Genomic DNA, 20,492 nt, shown 5'->3' on the forward strand with positions numbered 1-20,492 from the left:
TACAGGTTGTAAACAAACCAACACTGTTTGTCAAGCAATGGAAGACAAACACAAAGATTCATACATTCATCCATCCAGACCGAGACCCCTGAGATATGCTGTGACTGTGAAGCCCCGACAAATGAAGCAAGTTCATGGTTCGCAGGACAGCCTTCTGTGCTAACCTTGGATCGTAGAGGGACCCGCTGTGCTTGAAGAGACCTGTTGAGTCAAGTACATCAACATCAAAATAAAAATCAAATGGAAACTGTAGTTAAGACACCCGTGCCGGTGACACTTAAAAAGCACCGTCCCAACGTGGCCGATGCCAGTGCCGCCTGACTAGCGTCCATGTCGGTGACATGTAAAAGTACCAACCGTTTGTGGCCGTTTGCCAGCCTCATCTGGCCCCTGTGCTGGTGGCACGTAAAAAGCAACCACTACACTTACGGAGTGGTTGGCATTAGGAAGGGCATCCAGCTCTAGAAACACTGCCAAATTAGACTAGTGCAGCCTCCATGGCTTACCAGACCCTGGTCGAACCGTCCAACCCATGCTAGCATGGAAAACGGACGTTAAACGATGATGATGATGATGAATTATATATTCATTCATTCATTCAATCAATCAATCAATCAATCAATCAATCAGTCATCATCATCTTAACATTCACTTTCCAAACTTGCATGGATCGGATGGAATTTGTTGTGGCAGATTTTCTATGGCCAGATATCCTTCCTGCCACCAATTCTCATCTGTTTCCATACAAAGTATTGTTTCCCCATAATCAATAAAATTTTTCCGTGAGGATTAGAAGCAAACAACACCGCTTGTAAGACAGTGACTCCCATTTTACGACTATTAAGCAATGTCAAGTCAATGTAACTCACACACATACATATATCACCATCCTCATCATCATCAACTTTTAACATCCATATTCCATGCTGGCATGGGTTTTACATATATATATAAGCTTGGGTTTCAGGGGACCACAGCTCTTCAATATCCTTCCTAAATGCCTAAGAGACCTGCATGGTGTGAATGTGGGGTTTTTTTAAAACTAAACTGGATCTCTTCTTGTCAAGGGTTCCAGATGAACCTACCTCTCGGCAGAAACACAGATGCGGGCAGTGGCGTCGAACTCCCTTGTTGACCAAGTGCCACATATCAGAGGTAGTGTAGCTCATTCATCGGTGGTGCCCCAGCATGGCCACAGCTTTTGGGCTGGAACATTTTTAAGGATTTAAGGATATATACATATATATATTTGCTTTTATATAAGAGTTTCTGTAAGTTTCCTTCTACTAATTCTGCTCACACACACACAACATATATATACATAATGTGTATGATTACTTTTTGCAGGTTTTCAGAGGATGGAAGGAGTTTGTGTGTGACAGTTTGCGGAAGAAGTCCCGTATACAAGCTGCTTGTGAGAGCCGTCGGCAACGTCTACTACGACAAGGATTACAAAAATGGTTGGCTACTGCGGATCAGTTGGGTCGCTGGAGAAGAAGTTTTGCCCAGGCACAGCAGACACAGGTTTGTTATCACTGCCAAGAGGAAACACCTTCAGTTTGTGTCTTAACGCTTCAACTAATCTAGAAATTAATCCAGGTTGGGGGAGGATCATGAGTCCCAGCTTCTTTATTTATATAGGCACACAGTTCATTTTTATAACAAGGTACATGGCTTAATGGTTAGGGTATTCAGCTTATGATCATAAGGTCATGAATTCAATTCCCAGTGATGCATTGAGTCCTTGAGCAAGGCACTTTAGTTCACGTTGCTCCAGTCCACTCAGCTGGCAAAAACAAGAGAAAAGAAAGGGTAGTGTTGTATAACATGGCATTGTATTGTGTAATACATTGTAATGCAGTAAGTGTTATGTACAGAGGTATAATGGACTGTTGTATAGTATAGGGTAATGTAACAGAGGTGAAGGTGCATGACTTAGTGGTTTGGGTTTTACCTCACAATTGCAAGGTCGTGAGTTCAATTCCCAGCAGAGTATTGTATCCTTGAGCAAGACACTTTATTTTTCCACATTTCTCCGGTCCACTCAGCTGGCAAAAATGAGCTGTACCTGTAATTTAAAGGGCCAGCCTTGTCACACTCTGTGTCACACTGAATCTCCCTGAGAACTACGTTAAGTGTACACGTGTCTGTGGAGTGCTCAGCCACTTGCATGTTCATTTCACAAGCAGGCTTTTCCATTGATCAGCTCATCTGGAACCAACGGAGTGCCACTTATAACAAGGGAGAGACATAGTAATTTCACATGGCCCCACTATATTCCTAGCACCTCTTTTATTGACTCCAAAGTTCAGAGACTACTCAGATCAGCTCTACCATTCATTCCTCCAAGATCAGAAAAAATTAAACACCAATCAAGTTCTAGGGTCAGTTTAATTCATTAACCCCCTTCTCCCATCCCCAAATTCTCAACCTTTTACTTCTGTTAGAAACAATAATTATTACTATTGTCGTCGTCATCATATTTCTTTCTCGTTGCAGGAAGCCCTTTCCACATTCTGCCTTGCACAGAAGTTTGCTTTGCGCTGGAAACTGTATGTTAAAAGGCGCCAGAAGTTGCAATGTGACAGTGACTCAAGACCACATTCGTCTCATCCCTTGTGCTTACCCAAACTCCAGAATATTCCAAACGCCCCACGACACAGTGGAATTTCCTCATCCAAAGACTCAACAATCAATCATGGAAGCTGGAGGTAATATCCTGTTTCTCTATACAAATCATCTTTATCGCCATCAGTTTTGCATTTTCAAGCTCAGAGCTGAGAAAAGTAATAAGGAGGATGCAGGAGGTAGTCAAAAAAACCAGCTTCTATATATGGCTGAAGCGAGAAGACCCAAAATGGCTTGAATGCCATAACATGCTGACTGGGAAATAGCATCACTAGGTGAGGCTGGCTGACACTTAAGCAGCATCGTTGATTGACAGGTGGGCCAAGATAGTGGTCTCATTTATAGTGCACCCTCCTCCCGGTTCGAAGGCTTGTACCACCATACAGCTGGTCAGCTCTAGCTACTTGAACTGAAACTAACACGACACTGTTGGAAGGCAAATTTAGAGAGGGTGCAGGTAAAACTATATGCCCTTCTCCTCTATTGGTCAGTTGAAGCTTGGACAGTGTCATGTGACAGCTGGTGCTGGCTGCTGGAGCCTACTGGCGAGTATTTAAAGGCAAATTTGGCAGGATGGTCAGTCACCTGCTGACATTCGTTGATGTTGCATCGAAGAAACCAAAGAACGAAAGAGAAAAAGGTGAAAGAAGAAACGCACTCAACACCAGAGCTGAAGACACCTCCAAAAGGGGGTGGGGCCCTGCCATGTCGAAAACAGTAGAGAAGTAGGTGCTGAAACCGGACGTGGTTCCTCCTGATGAAGTCTTTAGCTACTGGATCCTATAAAGGAGCTGTTGTGGTAGCGAATCACGAAACGTGGTTGGAATTCCCCATCTGTTTTCTATGCTGGCATGGGTCGGACAGTTTGACAGGAGTTGGCAAGCCAGAGAGCTGCACCATGCTCCTGTTGCCTGTTTTAGCGTGGTTTCTACAGCTGGATGCCCTTCCTAACACCAACCACTTTACAAAGTGTACAGGGGGCTCTTTACATAACACCAATACCAGTGTTTTATATGTGGCACCACAGTGGATACTTTTTGCATGGCACCAGAACAGGTGCTTTTTACGTGGCACCAGCACAGGTGGTTGATTTGACAACCCATTTATCATTCTTCGTCGTCAGTATTGTCATTGTCTTTTTACAGTTTTATTCTGGTTCCTTATGTTCTGAGTTCAAATCTTGCTGAATTCAACTTTGTATTTCATTCATTCAGGGTCAATAAAATAACATACCAGCCAGTGTATTTTTATACCAGACACATCTGTATCAAGTACACATCTCTGTGTCAACCATATTCTTTTCTACTCTAGGCACAAGGTCCAGAATTTTGGGGGAGGTGGCCAGTCAATTAGATCGACCCCAGTACACAACTGGTATTTATTTCATCGACCCCGAAAGGATGAAAGGCAAAGTCGACCTTGGCGGAATTTGAACTCAGAACGTAAAGACAATGAAATACTGCTAAGCATTTCGCCCTTGTGCTAACATTTCTTATTTCTTTACTACCCACAAGGGGCTACACACAGAGGGGACAAATAAGGACAGACAAACAGATTAAGTCAATTATATCTACCCCAGTGCATAACTGGTACTTATTTAATCGACCCTGAAAGGATGAAAAGCAAAGTCGACCTTGGCAGAATTTGAACTCTGAACGTAGCAGCAGATGAAATACCGCTAAGCATTTCGCCTGGTGTGATAACATTTCTGCCAGCTTTCTGCCTTCTGTGTCAACCATATTTATTCTCAAACATATTTCTATATCAGACACATCTCTGCCAAATACACATTTGTATGTCACCCATATGTGTTCTCAAAAGTATTTTTCATATCAGACACGTCCGCATCGACTACACGTCTCTATGTCAACTCTCTTTTCCTATCAAACATATTTCTGTGTCAAAGCCATCCACATCAAATATACATCTCTGTTGAGCAACTGACCCAGACAAAACATATTCTATCTAAACAAATATTTGAGTCAAAGAGTTGCCTGTCCAACACATTAAAATCCCTGTGACCATCACTCAATTTTCTTCTTTTTTTCAGCATCAACCAAGATGCCATCAATAATCTTCTGGAATTGACTAAATCAAGACCAAAGCCAGTTTGTCCAGCCTTCATCTTGGAATCACTGGATCTTGGCAATTCCTCCATTGACTCTGTCAACAGGTGCTGTAGCAGCAACTATTCTTTATTTTAACATTTTATTTATTTACTAGCAGTATCGCCCGGTGTTGCTCAGGTTTGTAAGGGAAATAACTATATAAGCATCTTTTGAGAGTTATAGCCAAAAAATAGCAAAAAAATGCATTAAAAATGGAAAAAAAATTATGGTAAATTTTTTTTTAAATCGTTGACTCATCGTAGACATTTTTAGAGAGTTACTTCCCTTATATAATAGCGAAAAAATGTATTAAAATGGAAAAAAATGATGGTAAATTTTTTTTTAAATCGTAGACTCATCGTAGACGCGCGCTAATACCCAGAAGGGCTCGATATGAATCACGACTATAAGATACCCGGTTTTGGTTAAACTGCACTGCAAAATGTGGGAGTAGTTAGGAATCTAAATCGTAGGAGACAGAAACCACACAACCTCACTTTTATATATAAAGATATTCATATTTGCATAGTTAGGCCTGGCTGTGTAGAAATATTCTGAAACTTGCTTGTCTTTTTGTCTCAGCCAACATCAAGAAAGAACCCTGGTCCCAGGTAAGCTTTGGTTTCAGTCAGATATTGGGATGGTGGTACATGTGGTTGGTAAGCAAGCTACTTACCACACAGCCACTCCTGCACCTATTTTCAATGGGTTTCTTTCAGTTTCTGCTTAACCAAATCCACTTAAATTCCCAAGGTGTCGTTCGGTGGGGTTGAACTTGTAATTATGTGGTTGAGAAGCAAGTTTTTTGTCCACACTGCCGTATCTGTACTTATGTTTCTGCTAATTGTTTTAATAAGATGCATGGCTTCATCTGCGAAATTTTAAGACAGTCATAGAAGTTAGTTTTAATATGTCTTTTGGATCTTAGAATTCACTATTGTAATATTCTTTTCAGGACTGTCCCAGAATCTTCCAGTCATCCTCACTGTGATAAACAACAACCACCACCAACCACATTAAACAGAGACTGTGTGGTCGGTGACGGAGGCAGAGTGGCATCATCTCAAACAAGGAATAATGAAGAACAGGTAATTTATTTTGCTTTCGATGCTGGTGCCACCTCACCAGTGCTGATGTCACATTGCCAGTACTGGTGCCATGTAAAAAGTACCTGGTTCCCTCTGTAAAGTGGCTGGCTTTAGGAAGGACATCCAGCCATTGAAACCATGCCAACACTGACAGTAGAGCTTGGTGCAGTCGTCTGACTTACCAGCTCCTATCAAGCCATCCAACCCATGCTAGCATGGAAGATGAGCGTTATATGATGATGATGTAACCAGTTTATTAGGACTGATTCAGTCATTAATCAATTGATGACTGCATGGTGGTGGGCAGCAGCGGTTCCACTACCACTACTGCTGCTGCTGCTGTTGTTGTTGTTGTTGTTGTTAAGCAACAAGATGGGTAAGGGTGATTTCACTACATCCGTTCTGTGGGTTGGGATTTCACTGCGTCCGTTCTGTGGCAGGTCGGGAGTGGAAGTCCACTTTTCCCAGATCAGAAGGACAAGGAGAGGATCACTGGCCAGAGCGTCTGGGTGGGGGTTGGCATTTGTGGCGGGCGATGGATCCGTGGACAGTCGTAGATGACATGCTCTGCCATCTCCTCTCCCATTCCGCACTTTCTGCAGGTTCTGTCTATGGCTCGGTCGATCTTGTAGAGCCAGTACTTGAGGTCCAGGTGATGACCACCCTTAAGTCGGCTGAGTGTCACCTGCTGCTGCTTGGTTAGAGATGAATCAGCAGCTCAGCTCACTTTCTCTCCATGTTGATGCTGTTGTTGACAAATATTAGTGAATAATTCAGCTGCCTTATATCTAGAATTTCACCAAATTCTCAAAGATAGCTATGGAACCCATATTAATCATAGCAAGACACATCAGGAAGCTATAAAATAAAGTACCAGCCAAGTTAGGATTAATAGTATGAACTAATCCCTCCTCCATGAATTGCTAACCAAACCAGCTCCCTATAGTCTCTGTGAACAGCTTCAAGTTTGAATGTGGGCAGTAATTCCCTCATGGGGAAGGGGTTCCCTCAGCCTTGCTACAGCTTATGGAATGTTTTTATTTCCATATCATTCACCAACTTTAATAATGAAGACACTTGACCCATCTTAAAGACAGGGTCAGCTGTCTTCAGAACAGGGGCCAAACAGGGGATTTCATGCATAATTTACATTGAATGTGTTTATCTATTTGTGTGGTGCCCCTTAATTCCAAAGTGTAATTTAAAGTTCAAAATATAGAGTACAAGACTGAAATAAAAAAATAATAAAATAGTGTACAAGATAGGGGTCTCCAAAAGGGGTCTAAGGGAGTAGCATCCCTGCCTTCCTGAGCTAGTTTTCCACCACATTTCTTAAAAATTGTGTCATCAGGTGTCTTGGGGAAAATTCAGGCATATGGCATAGCGGTTAAGAGCGCGGGCTACTAACCCCAAGATTCCAAGTTCGATTCCAGGCATTGACCTGAATAATTATAATAATAACATCGAAAAATACTTTAGGAATGAGAACTTAGGTTCAAAATTTCCCCAAGACACCTGATGAAGGCCGGAGGGTATATCAGCCGAAACGTTGTGTTAACAACAAACAAGATGAGGACAAATATCCATTACTTGTAAATAATGTAAATAATGTATAAAATAATAAAACTAGTATGAGATTGAAATAAATCTTGAGTTTAATCTGATTGACTAAAATCTTTGATGGCATTACCCCAGCATGGCCACAGTCTAAAGACTGGAACCAGTAAAAGACTATATGAATATATATTCTATATCTCATGTTTTGTTATCATTTCAGATTGCTGGTGCTGTCAGTTCCTGCCCCATTTCATTAAACCATCTTCCAGTGGAATCTGCTTCACCTGATGCCAACCTTGGGTTCTCGACAAAGATGAGGCCTGGAGATATCAGGCAAGAGAGGTCATCAATGTTAATGTTTAAACCAAAGACTGCTGAACAGATGTCTCCATTGGCAACATCACATCCCAACACTGTTGGAGAAGAAGTGTTATTGCAGAGTTCACAGCCCAACATGTCTGAAGATAAACAGTTACTCCTGACTACTAAGACCTGCGATTCTTTTCATAAAGGTTCACTGTTGAATAATAATGCTAACATTCCCAGAGATAAGAGTTTAATCTACAGTACCAATCAGAACATTCCCAGAATTAAAGAGCAGCTACCAACAACAGCCCATAACATTCTTGGAGATAACAGATTACTACAGGACTCAGTACCTAACATTGTCCAAAACAATAATGTATTGCCCATCATTGAGTCCAACATTCCAAATAATGAAGGCACTCAGTGCAATGGTAACCATGACCCTCTCTACGGTGATGGTCTGCTACAGAACATTGTTCCTTACATGTCCCAAGATGAAGACCTGCAGTGCAGCATTGACTTTAATATCGTTCAAGATGAAGGAGAATTACAATGTTGTGTAGTTCCTGCGACCAGTTCCGGTTCAAGGTTAACACAGAGTAATGTGCAAGAGGGTCACCGACTGATGACACCCCAAGACTTCACCTTGTTAGGCCATAATGTCAGCAGTGTTCTCCAGGGTAGCAGCATTGATTCAGACATGCATAACAAATTACCATCAACTACAGAGTGTAGCCAGTCGCAGTTGATTGAAGAAATTTCACACTTGAAGCAGTTAATGCTGGACTACAAACAGGGCCGTCTCAGACTTAGGTTTGTACATTAATCCATTCTGCTTATTTAATTGGCTGTTTGGGGGAAATTCTCAGACATATGGGAATCCAAAGGTCATGTTGCTCACTTTAGGGTGCAATATGTTTACATAGATGTTTATCATGGACACTATAGTGACACTGCTGTTTGTACATGGATATTACATTGATAAAGCTATCCATATTGTACAGTAGTGGCAAAGCCATCTGTACTGGTAAAGTTGAGTAGCTGAAATACATGACAGTAGGAAGGAGGAAATAAAAAGCAACTTATAGCATAGATGACAACTGGATGCTGTTGCAAGATAAGCCTACTGGGGGAAAACTGGGTGCTGTTCAAAAATAAACCTACTGGGGCCAGATGTGGGCTGGTGCAAGGTCCTGGTCTGACAAAATTTGATGTGGTAGTGGAACGGCACAGTGAATAGAGTGATAACAGCTAAGAGACAAGATTGGAAAGTCTGAAAGGAAAATGGAAAGAGAGAGCATTACCTAATAACAAGAAGAAAAATTAGGCTTCAGGTATACTTAGGTAAGGGAGAAGCAGAAAGGAAGAGATTTTCACGTGTTCTGTGACATGACGGTCAGAGGTGCAATGGTGTTCTGTATCGCAAGGCAGTGAACCAGAAAACTTGAGATAAATATGTCAAAAATAATAGAGATACATTTTTTTTTAATGTTGATGGCAAGAAAGAAATATAGAAGTGCTTTTATCAGATTTTGCTAATCAAAGAGAATACATGGGATAAATGTCCATCTCGTGTTGACCTATCAGAGGGATCAGTAATTTAAGTTGACAGCTGTATGGTAAAGAGAGTAATTAAAGATATGAAGAAGGGAAAGCTGCTGACCCCTCAGGGATCATCACTAAGATGCTCAAAAATTCTTGTGAAGTGTGATACATGGCAGTCACTTGAAGTCTTCATCAGGTAATACTGAAACACGTCATACCCACTGATTGACATAGCAGTCATTATCATCATCATCATCATTGTTGTTTAATGTCTGCTTTCCATGCTGGCATGGGTTGGACAGTTTAACTGAGGGTTGGCGAGCCAGAAGGCTGCACCAGGCTCTAATCTGATCTGGCAATGTTTCTACAGCTTGATGCCCTTCCTAACACAAACCACTCCGAGAGTGTAGTGGGTGTTTTTACGTGCCACCAGCATGGGACCAGTCAGCTGGCACTGGCATCAACCACGCTCGAATGGTACTTTCTACATGCCACAGGCACAGGAGTCAGTCAGGCAGCACTGGCAATGATCACACTCAGATGGTACTTACTACGTGCCACAGGCACAAGAGCCAGTTAGGTGACACAGGCAACGATCATGCTCGAACGGTGCTTTTTACGTGCCACCAGCATGGGACCAGTCAGACAGCACTGGCATTGACCACACTAAAATGGTGCTTTTTACGTGCCAATCAGGCAGTACTGTCATCATCCACAACAACGACTTCACTTGCCTCAACAGGTCTTCGCAAGTGCAGTTTATTGCCCCAGTATCATTGTAAATTGCTACCAAGGCAAAGCAGATGCATTTGTGGGAGGAAATCAGTGAGGCCTCAAATTTTTGAACCAAGCAATGAAGGTCATGAAATAAATCATAGTACAATTGATTAGAAAGAGAATTAACCTAGATGAGTTGAAGTTCACCATTACACCTGGAAGAGATACCACTGATACTATTTTCTTTGTGTAGCAATTGCAAAAAAAGTACTTGGTGAAGAGTAAGTCACTATACCTAGCATTCATTGATTTGGAGAAGGCCTTTGATGGGGCACTATTTTCAGTAATCTGGTGGCCACTCATGAAACTAGGTATGGATTTTGAGGGCTTTTGAGATCTGTACAAACTATGTACGAAAGTACAATGAAGAAAGTGAGAATCAGAAATGAGTTCAGCACCAAATATAGTGTAATGATAGGGGTCCACTTTGTTGCTAGCATTCAGTTCAAAGAATAAATTTCTCCTTTCTTCCCCAAAATTTCAGAAACCCTGAGACATTTTGTGCATGTTTTATTTTTACAGCAAACTATTACAAAAAAATAAAAACAGGATTTTAGCAATACCATCAAATATATTGTATATTATCAATTAAATTTGATCTGTATTTGTACCATGTTTTGTAGTTCATTGCGCACATATAAACAGCAGTTGCAGAGTTGGCAGAGCAACATGCAGGAATGCTCCATGTTACAAACTGTGGCAGCTGAACAGGCAGAGGTAAGTCTTGTCATCATTTATATTTGATATTAATGTGTTTGTGTCTATGTGACTGTATCTTGTATTGCAACAAGATTATGCCTACTCTTGGAGTTTAATCCCCAAAGCTGTCTTGGTTCAACAGACCTAAAAATCAAAGGTATTCCAGATTTGACCATCACATCATTCTTGCGTTGCTATGGCTTCACGGTTTGTGTCAAAAATAATAATTATTATTACCTCTGCCTTAGCAAAGACAGAGGTAGTGTTTTCAGTCGTTTTTGTTTGATCGTGGACAAGATATTTCAAGAACCCCTGAATGGATTCAGATGAAACTTTCAGGGATGTTTGGCCTCGTGACTGGAATGAGCTGATTAGATTTTGGAATCAATAGGGTACCAGACAAGGATTATAAATTATTTTCCTGTTTTACCTCTGCCTTAGCAAAGACAGAGGTAGTGTTTTCAGTCGTTTTTGTTTGTCCGTGGACAAGATATCTCAAGAACCCCTGAATGGATTCAGCTGAAACTTTCAGGGATGTTTGGCCTCGTGACTGGAATGAGCTGATTAGATTTTGTGATCAATAGGGTACCAGACAAGGATTATAAATTATTTTCCTGTTTTTTTTTTACTTAAATTTTGAGAGCAGTTGGATTCATTTTTAGTATTCTCATTTGTGAGAGCAGTCGAGTTTATTTCAGATATTCTCATTTTAACAATCATCTCCAGTTAAGTGTTGAGAGGACATTGGTGTTGCCATGGCAGAGGTTTCTGCTCTCTGAGTGCTTTTGTTACTATTGTTGAGTTCATTTTCGATTCATAACCCACACGCAACACCTGTTTCTTGTTCTCCTGTATGATTCGCGATCATAATGTCCCTAACATTTTGGACCCTAGTAGCCAATTCCAAAATGTCATTATTAACTGGGTCCCTGTCAGGCCCCGTTGACATACATTGTTGAAGTCATCAGAATATGAGACAGTGGTAGGGGCTAAAATCTACCCAGGCAAATTGATGGGTTGCAGCTTGGCACCTGGAAAAGCAAATCCTTGCTGTACATAAGTGGCATGGTGTGCTGGAACAAAGGACTACTTAAACTACTCAAGCTCTGGTTTTGTCTCAATCTTCCATAGGGACCAGAACTGGAACAAGGTAACAAGCAAGGTGGCCAGTCTGACATAGACAAGGGTTGAGATGATACTTTTTCCTGAAAGATCAGACAGACGTGATGAATGGCCGCATTGCCTTCATTAGGATAATTGATAATGAAATCAATGCATCAAGCATCACTCCAATTCCTGTCCTATCAAATGTGAGGTCCTGCTCTGGGTTCTTGTAGAAGGGATATGTTCAACTGGTCAAGCAGTCCATCTGCTACCAGCAACCTCTACATGGTGAACAAAGCGTGCCATGGCTGCTGATGCACGGTCATGTGCTCAGGACATGTGCCACCTACTGAGAGCCCTAGAAGGTCAGCAAGTAGTAGGTGGGTTAGTGGTGGCAGCAGCAGCAGCCACAGTAATGCCCCGGTTGTTGGCCGAAACCTAAATCATATGATGGTGTTCTTTTACTTGTTTCACTCATTGGGCTGTGGCCATGCTGGGGCATCACCAATGAAGAATTTCTTATCGAATGAATCAGCCCAAGTACTTATTTTCTTTTTAAACCTAGTACTTATCCTATTGGTCTCTTTTGCCAAACTGCTAAGTTATGGGGGACATAAACACACCAACACTGGTCATCAAACAGCGATGGGGGTCAAAAACAGACATGAACACATACACACACACATGTATCAATATATATATGTTACTAATTTTCTTTTTTTTTTCTTTTTTTCTCTATTTCCCAGACAGAACACAGTATTTCTACCCTGAAAACCTCTCTCAGAACACAGAGAAAGCGGATCAAATCCAAATTAAAGCAGATGAACCTCAAGATCCATCTTTTACCTGGTCAGCATTAAAGTTCAGACACAACATCTGCTGACCACTGATTTATAGAGGAAACACCTCTCTCTCTCTCTCTCTCTCTCTCTCTCTCTCTCTCTCTCTCTCTTTCTCTCTATTTATATATATATGTGTATATATATACTTCATTTTATGGTCAGTTGTCATTCCTTCAGAAAGTGGACAGAGAAATATCTTCACAACATGGACATCAGTCTTTGTCGGCAGTTGACCAGTTGCCTTCCTATAAGGTGGACATCTATCACTTTGCCACATGAATAGCTGCTTTTCTCAGGAAATGCTGTTTCAGGAAAAGCGAATAACTTTTATATATTATCTGCTGCTTCCACAGAAAATAGTTAACTTATCAGAATGCGATCATGTAACAAGTCTTCAACTTTTTTTGTTAATATTTATTTGTTATATGAAATATTTTAGCTTCTTTTTATATAAATATTTTTCTATAGAAATAAATAAAGTTATATTTTTTTATGGATTTTGTTATTGTTGATTTATATTGAGGCTTTTTGTTGTTGTTCTTGTTTATCTCCAATCTGACTTGATCCAGTGAACTTGTGAGCAGAAGTATTTCTATTAAGATCATCTTGCCTTTTTTCAGACGTAGTATATCTTGAACTACATTATACAGTGTTCTGTTGTGTCTGGGGAGAGTCATTTTCTTTTTGTGCCTTATAATATAAGAAATAAGTGGAAATTTTACCAGTGAGTGTGTTACATTATAAGGCACAAAAAGAAAATGACTCTCCCCAGACACAACAGAATATGCTTCAACACACGAACTCATATAAAGAATCTTGCAAACCAAATCCAAAAACAAAATATTATACAGTATGTTTTTCCTTTATTTTTAAGGGTAGTATGTGGTTTGAGAAACATTTGGCTGCTATATCTAACAGGTTTAGTGAATGTGTAGCAACACTGTTGGCTTATTTTAAATTTATTGTTGTTAATACTGTAGTTATCTGACCTTGTACCTAAGATAGAAATTACTATTATTATTATTAAAAGACTCCGCCGGTTACGACGACGAGGGTCCCAGCTGATACAATCAACGGAACAGCTTGCTCGTGAAATTAACGTGCAAATGGCTGAGCATTCCACAGACACGTGTACCCTTAACGTAGTTCTCGGGGATAATCAGCGTGACACAGAGAGTGACAAGGCTGACCCTTTGAAATACAAGTACAACTCATTTTTGCCAGCTGAGTGGACTGGAGCAATGTGAAATAAAGTGTCTTGCTCAAGGACACAACGCGTCGCCAGGAATCGAACTCACAACCTTACGATCATGAGCCGAATGCCCTAACCACTAAGCCACGTGCCCTCACTTATTTATTATTACTCTGTGCATGTAAGCGAAAGCAGGGTATTGTAATCACTCATCTTTGTGTGTTTGCAAAATTACTGGAAAACAACTGAACAGATTTTCACCCCATTTGGCAGAAATACTCATTGGGTGAGTGGCTCAAAATGATGAACATTTCGTTTGATTATCTTTATAAAAAATTAAAATATTAAAAAAAGTCAAACTTACAAATTTCCCAATGAACAAGTGGTCATTATTTTGTTCACTTTCTTTTTTCATATGAATCAACCCTCTTCTTCATGTCTATAGGTCATGTTGTACCTATGCACATAGACATGTGTGCCTACATACATATATGAATATATAGATATGCGATTGTGTGTGTGTATGCATACATTGTGTGTATACAGTGATGGATTCAAGGGTTTCATTTATTTACTTGATATTTAATTTCACCAAAGTATAAATACCTTTAATGATGATACTTGAAAATAAAAAAAAAACCCATCAAGCTTACAAATTATCCAATAATCAAGTGGTTGTATTATTTTGTTCACTTTCTTTTTCATATGAATCAACCCTTGCCTGTGCATATACAGATCATAGCATACCTATACGCATAGACGTGTGCATACATACATAAATACAATCAGAGATATGTGACTCTGTGTGTACAGTGATAGACTCGAGGGTTTCGTTTATTTACAAGTTGCTTTCTTAATTTCACCAGAATATAAGAAAACAGCATGAATAAACAACACATTGTAAGCCACACTATAATTTGTGAAAAGATTTTTCTGCACACACAGTAAGCATCACCCCTCCAATGCCTTTTTTTCATTATTATTATTATCATTATCATTATTATTATTATTATTATTATTAAGGCAGCGAGCTGGCAAAATCGTTACCTCACCAGGTAAAATACTTACCAGCATTTCATCTGTCTTCATTTTCTGAGTCACAAATTCCGCTGAGGTCGACTTTGCCTTTCATCCTTTCGGGGTCAATAAATTAAGTACCAGTGAAACACTGGGGTCAATGTAATCAATTAGTCTCTTCTCCGTAAATTTGTGGCCTGGTGCCTCCAGTAAAAAGGATTATTATCATTTTCCACTGAGGTCAACTTTGCCTTTCAACCTTTCGGGGTCAATTAATTAAGTACCAGTTGTGTACTGGGTCAATCTAATCGACTAGCCCACTCCCCCCAAAATTTCAGGCCTTGTGCCTAGAGTAGAAAAATTTATTATTATTATTATTATTATTAAGGCAGCAAGCTGGCAGAATCATTAATGCACCAGGTGAAATGCTGAACTGTATTACGTCAGTCTTCAGGCTCTGAGTTCAAATTCTACTGAGGTACTTATCTTATCGGGGTCATTAAAATAAGTACCAGTTGAGTATTGTGGTCAATGTAATCGACTATGCCCCTCCCCCAAATTTCAGGTCTTGTGCCTATGATAGAAAAGATTATTATTATTATTATTATTATTATTATTATTAAAGGTAGCAAGCTGACAGAATTGTTTACATACCTGCAAAATGCTGAGCAGGCATTTCAACCATCTTAACATTCTGAGTTCAAATTCCACCCAGTCAGCTTTGTCTTTCATCCTCCTGGGGTCAATAAACTAAATTATCAAATAAGATCAAATACTGCAGCTTATGTGGTTGATTAACACCCTAACTCAAAATGTGAGAACAATCAAAATCAAATCATATATCAGAAAGCAGGGGTTAAGTGACCCATCTGTTCGTGTCCACTGTCAGCCTCGTCTGGCACCCGTGTCGGTGATACATAAAAGCACCATTCGCTCGTGGCCGTTTGCCAGCTCTGTCTGGCCCCCGTGTCGGTGGCACGTAAAAGCACCATCCGTTCGTGTTCGTTGCCAGCCTCGCCTGGCCCCGTGCCGGTGACACGTAAAAGCACCGTCCGTTCGTGGCTGTTTGCCAGCTCCGTCTGGCCCTGTGTCGGTGGCACATAAAAGCACCGTCCATTCGTGTCCGTTGCCAGCCTCGGCTGGCCCCCGTGCCAGTGACACGTAAAAGCACCGTCCGTTCGTGGCCGTTTGCCAGCTCTGTCTGGCCCCGTGTCGGTGGCACGTAAAAGCACCATCCGTTCGTGTTCGTAGCCAGCCTCGGCTGGCCCCCGTGCAGGTGACACGTAAAAGCACCGTCCGTTCGTGGCCGTTTGCCAGCTCTGTCTGGCCCCGTGTCGGTGGCACGTAAAAGCACCATCCGTTCGTGTTCGTAGCCAGCCCCGGCTGGCCCCCGTGCAGGTGACACGTAAAAGCACCGTCCGTTCGTGGCCGTTTGCCAGCTCTGTCTGGCCCCGTGTCGGTGACACGTAAAAGCACCATCCGTTTGTGTCCGTTGCCAGCATTGCCTGGCCCCGTGCAGGTGACACGTAAAAACACCATCCGTCCGTGGCCGTTCGCCAGCTCTGTCTGGCACCTGTGCAGGTGGCACGTAAAAAACACCCACTACACTCGCGGAGTGGTTGGCGTTAGGAAGGGCATCCAGCCGTAGAAACACTGCCAGATCTGACTGGGCCTGACGAAGCCTTCCAGCTTCACAGACCCCAGTTGACCCGTCCAACCCATGCTAGCATGGAAAACAGACGCTAAATGATGATGATGATGATGATGATGTTATAAGAAAAGAAAAAGTTTGACTCTAGGTCAGCTTTTAAAGCAGACCTCTGGTTAAATGCATTCCAGCCATGACCTTCCAGTGTTTTAGGACTATATAAGATTTCCTTATTATTGACTGTGTGCCTGTTTATTTTTAAAACAGTAGGATGTGGTTTGAGGGTAATTTGGCTGCTATTTCTAGCAGATATCGAGACCACCCAGAAGATCCCCTCATAGACCCAGATCAGTTATTCTCCTGCTAAATTATGATCAAAAATGTATTGCAGCCATGCCCATCACCGTCATCATTATCATCATCATTAAACATCCGTTTTTCCATGCTGGCATGGGTTGGACAGTTAGACTGAATCCTATGAACCACAGGACTGAGTTGATCTTTAAGGTTTGCTTTCTCATGGTTTCCACAGCTAGATGCCCTTCCTAATGCCAACCCCTTTACAGTGTGTACTGGTTGTCTTTTTTCAGGGAACTAGCACAAGTGAGGTTGCCTAGTAACTGTTAAGTCAAAAAAAGAAAAACAAAATGTCCCCTTGATGTCCTTGTTTTTTAAGATGACAGGATGTGGTTTGCGAAAGATTTGGCTGCTATTTGTAGCAGATAGCGACTCTCTCATTGCTACATTGATGCTGACAATGGTGGTGGTGGTGATACTGTTTTCAAATTTTGGCACAAGGCCAGTAATTTCAGGGGTGGGTAAAGTCGATTACATTGACCCCAGTACTCAACTGGTACTTATTTTATTGACCCTGAGAAAATGAAACTCAAAGACGACCTTGGCAGGATTTGAACTCAAAACGTAAAGACAGATGAAACACCACTAAGGCCAACATTTTGGGGGAGAGGGCCAGTCGATTAGATCGACTCTATTCTTTTACTGGTTTCAGTCATTCGACTGTGGCCATGCTGGAGCACCGCCTTTAATATATATATATACACTCACGGAGTGGTTGGCGTTAGGAAGGGCATCCAGCTGTAGAAACATTGCCAGATAAGACTGGAGCCTGGTGCAGCCTTCTGGCTTCCCAGATCCCCGGTCGAACCGTCCAACCCATGCTAGCATGGAGAACGGACATTAAACGATGATGATGATGATGATGATGATGATGATGATATATATATATAGAGAGAGAGAGAGACCCCCTTCGGTCATGAATGACCATGGGATTGCACCTACAAAGTTACCCTCCGAGACACAAGTCCGGTCAAAGTTGTTTATGGAAGACCAGCAGTTGCCCATGCATACCAGCCTCCCTTCTCTACATCACTGATGTTATCCAAGGGAAAGACAAATGGGCCGATACAGCTTTGCACCAGTAATGTCGCAACTCGTTTCTACAGCTGAGTGAACTGGAGCCAGGGGAAATAAAGTGTCTTGCTCAAGAACACAACACGCAGCCCGGTCCGGGATTCGAAGTCACAACCTCACGCTTGTAAGCTCGGTGCTCTAACCACTGAGCCATGTGCCTTCACATGGTATGCAACTAGTACTTTTTTAATCGACTCCGAAAGGATGAAAGGCAAAATCAACCTCGGCGGAATTTGAACTCAGAACGTAAAGACAAACAAAATACCTATTTCTTTACTACCCACAAGGGGCTAAACACAGAGAGGAAAAACAAGGACAGACAAACAGATTAAGCCGATTACATCGACCCCAGTGCATAACAGGAAACTTAATTTATCGACCCAGAAAGGATGAAAGACAAAGTCGACCTCAGCGGAATTTGAACTCAGAACATAATGGCAGACGAAATACCTATTTCTTTATTACCCACAAGGAGCTAAACACAGAGAGGAAAAACAAGGACAGACAAACGGATTAAGCTGATTACATCGACCCCAGTGCATAACAGGAAACTTAATTTATCGACCCAGAAAGGATGAAAGACAAAGTCGACCTCAGCGGAATTTGAACTCAGAACATAACGGCAGACGAAATACTGCTAAGCATTTCGACCGGCGTGCTAACGTTTCTGCCAGCTTGCCACCCTACTATGTTATATAATATTACCAATAAATACTGACCGAAGGAGATTTTAGTGTTTTACAAAGGGGACACAACCCTTCTTAGCTCAATATATTACCAATGACTAAATACAAACACATTTAATCAAACACACAGCCCTTTATACTGTTCAATGTAAGCAGAGAAAAATCAATCATTGTAGATCTATAAATACATATATATAATATATATATATATATATATTGCACTCACTTCTGAGACATGACATACCAAAGACAATGTACAAATAAAACACTTTAAAAAATAAAACAAGCAAAGAATAGACAATGTGTTATCTTAAATGATTATCAATAATAGCTGGTGGACACGGGAGGTGCATGTGGTCGAGGTGGAAACTGACCATGCTACGGTCACCTTGGCTACAGAACAGATACAAGGAAAATACCAACTATTGATGCTTGACAACGCAACTGTCATTATAGGCTTAATCATCACAATACTGAAAGTAATACGTAGATATCTACACACATATATACATACATTCATACATATGTACGTATATATATATGTATATACACACACACATACAAACGAACATACATCATCGTCATCATCAGCATTTTAACGTCCATTTTTTTCCATGCTTGCATGTGTTGAGTGGAGTTCAGCAAGAGAGATTTTCTATAACTGGATGCTTTTCCTGTCACCAACCTTCCCTTGGTTCCAAGCAAGTTGATATATTTATATATATGTATGATATAATATATGCATATGTGTGTGTGTGTGTGTGGAGGCGCAATGGCCTTGGCTGCCTGGCTGGAAACTGGCCTAGGCTGGCTGGCTGGCCCGGTTTGGGATGCCTGGCTGGTCCGGCCTTGGTTTGCTGGCTGGAAACTGGCCTTGGCTAGCTAACTGGCTGGCTGGGCTTTGGCTGCCTGGCTTGCCCAGCGTTGGCTAGCTGGCTGGAAACTGGCCTAGGGAGGCTGGCTGGCTGAGCCTTGGTTGCCTGGCTGGCCTGGATTTGGCTTGCTGGCTGGAAACTGGCCTAGGGAGGCTGGCTGGCTGAGCCTTGGTTGCCTGGCTGGCCTGGATTTGGCTTGCTGGCTGGAAACTGGCCTAGGCTGGAAACTGGCCTAGGCTGGCTGGCTGGGCCTTGGCTGCCTGGCTGACCCGGCCTTGGCTTGCTGGCTGGAAACTGGCCTAGGCTATCTGGCTGGCCCGGTTTTGGATGCCTGGCTGGCCCGGCCTTGGCTTGCTGGCTGGAAACTGGCCTAGGCTGTCTGGCTGGCCCAGTTTTGGATGCCTGGCTGGTCCGGCCTTGGCTTGCTGGCTGGAAACTGGCCTAGGCAAGCTGGCTGGCCCTGTTTTGGATGCCTGGCTGGCCCAGCCTTGGCTTGCTGGCTGGAAACTGGCCTAGGCAAGCTGGCTGGCCCTGTTTTGGATGCCTGGCTGGTCCGGCCTTGGCTTGCTGGCTGGAAACTGGCCTAGGCAAGCTGGCTGGCCCTGTTTTGGATGCCTGGCTGGCCCAGCCTTGGCTTGCTGGCTGGAAACTGGCCTAGGCAAGCTGGCTGGCCCTGTTTTGGATGCCTGGCTGGCCCAGCCTTGGCTTGCTGGCTGGAAACTGGCCTAGGCAAGCTGGCTGGCCCTGTTTTGGATGCCTGGCTGGCCCAGCTTTGGCTTGCTGACTGGAAACCGGCCTAGGGAGACTGGCTGGCTGAGCCTTGGTTGCCTGGCTGGCCTGGATTTGGCTTGCTGGCTGGAAATTAGTCTAGGCTGACTGGCTGGCCCTGTTTTGGATGCCTGGCTGGCCCGGCCTTGGCTTGCTGGCTGGAAACTGGCCTAGGCAAGCTGGCTGGGCCTTGGCTGCCTGGCTGGTCTGGCTTTGGCTTG

At 42.4% G+C, this 20,492-nt stretch overlaps 1 protein-coding gene across 3 annotated transcripts in view; it reads left to right on the plus strand.

The window, feature by feature from the left end:
* LOC115219192 (protein SFI1 homolog) overlaps nt 1-13,071 on the plus strand; it is a 56,215-nt gene extending 43,144 nt beyond the window's left edge. Inside the window, exons 24-31 of one of the 3 annotated variants that reach the window (XM_036509143.1) lie at nt 1,348-1,524; nt 2,500-2,711; nt 4,679-4,801; nt 5,692-5,824; nt 7,602-8,500; nt 10,633-10,726; nt 12,559-12,718; nt 12,751-13,071. In XM_036509143.1, coding sequence (XP_036365036.1) covers nt 1,348-1,524; nt 2,500-2,711; nt 4,679-4,801; nt 5,692-5,824; nt 7,602-8,500; nt 10,633-10,726; nt 12,559-12,672 — 1,752 coding nt within the window. In that variant the 3' untranslated portion in view covers nt 12,673-12,718; nt 12,751-13,071. The other 2 variants (XM_036509144.1, XM_029789311.2) reach the window with 2 other exon arrangements.
* The last annotated feature ends 7,421 nt before the right edge of the window (nt 13,072-20,492 follow it).

This window comes from Octopus sinensis, linkage group LG14, assembly GCF_006345805.1.
Source record: "Octopus sinensis linkage group LG14, ASM634580v1, whole genome shotgun sequence".
NCBI classification, from domain to species: Eukaryota; Metazoa; Mollusca; class Cephalopoda; order Octopoda; family Octopodidae; genus Octopus; species Octopus sinensis.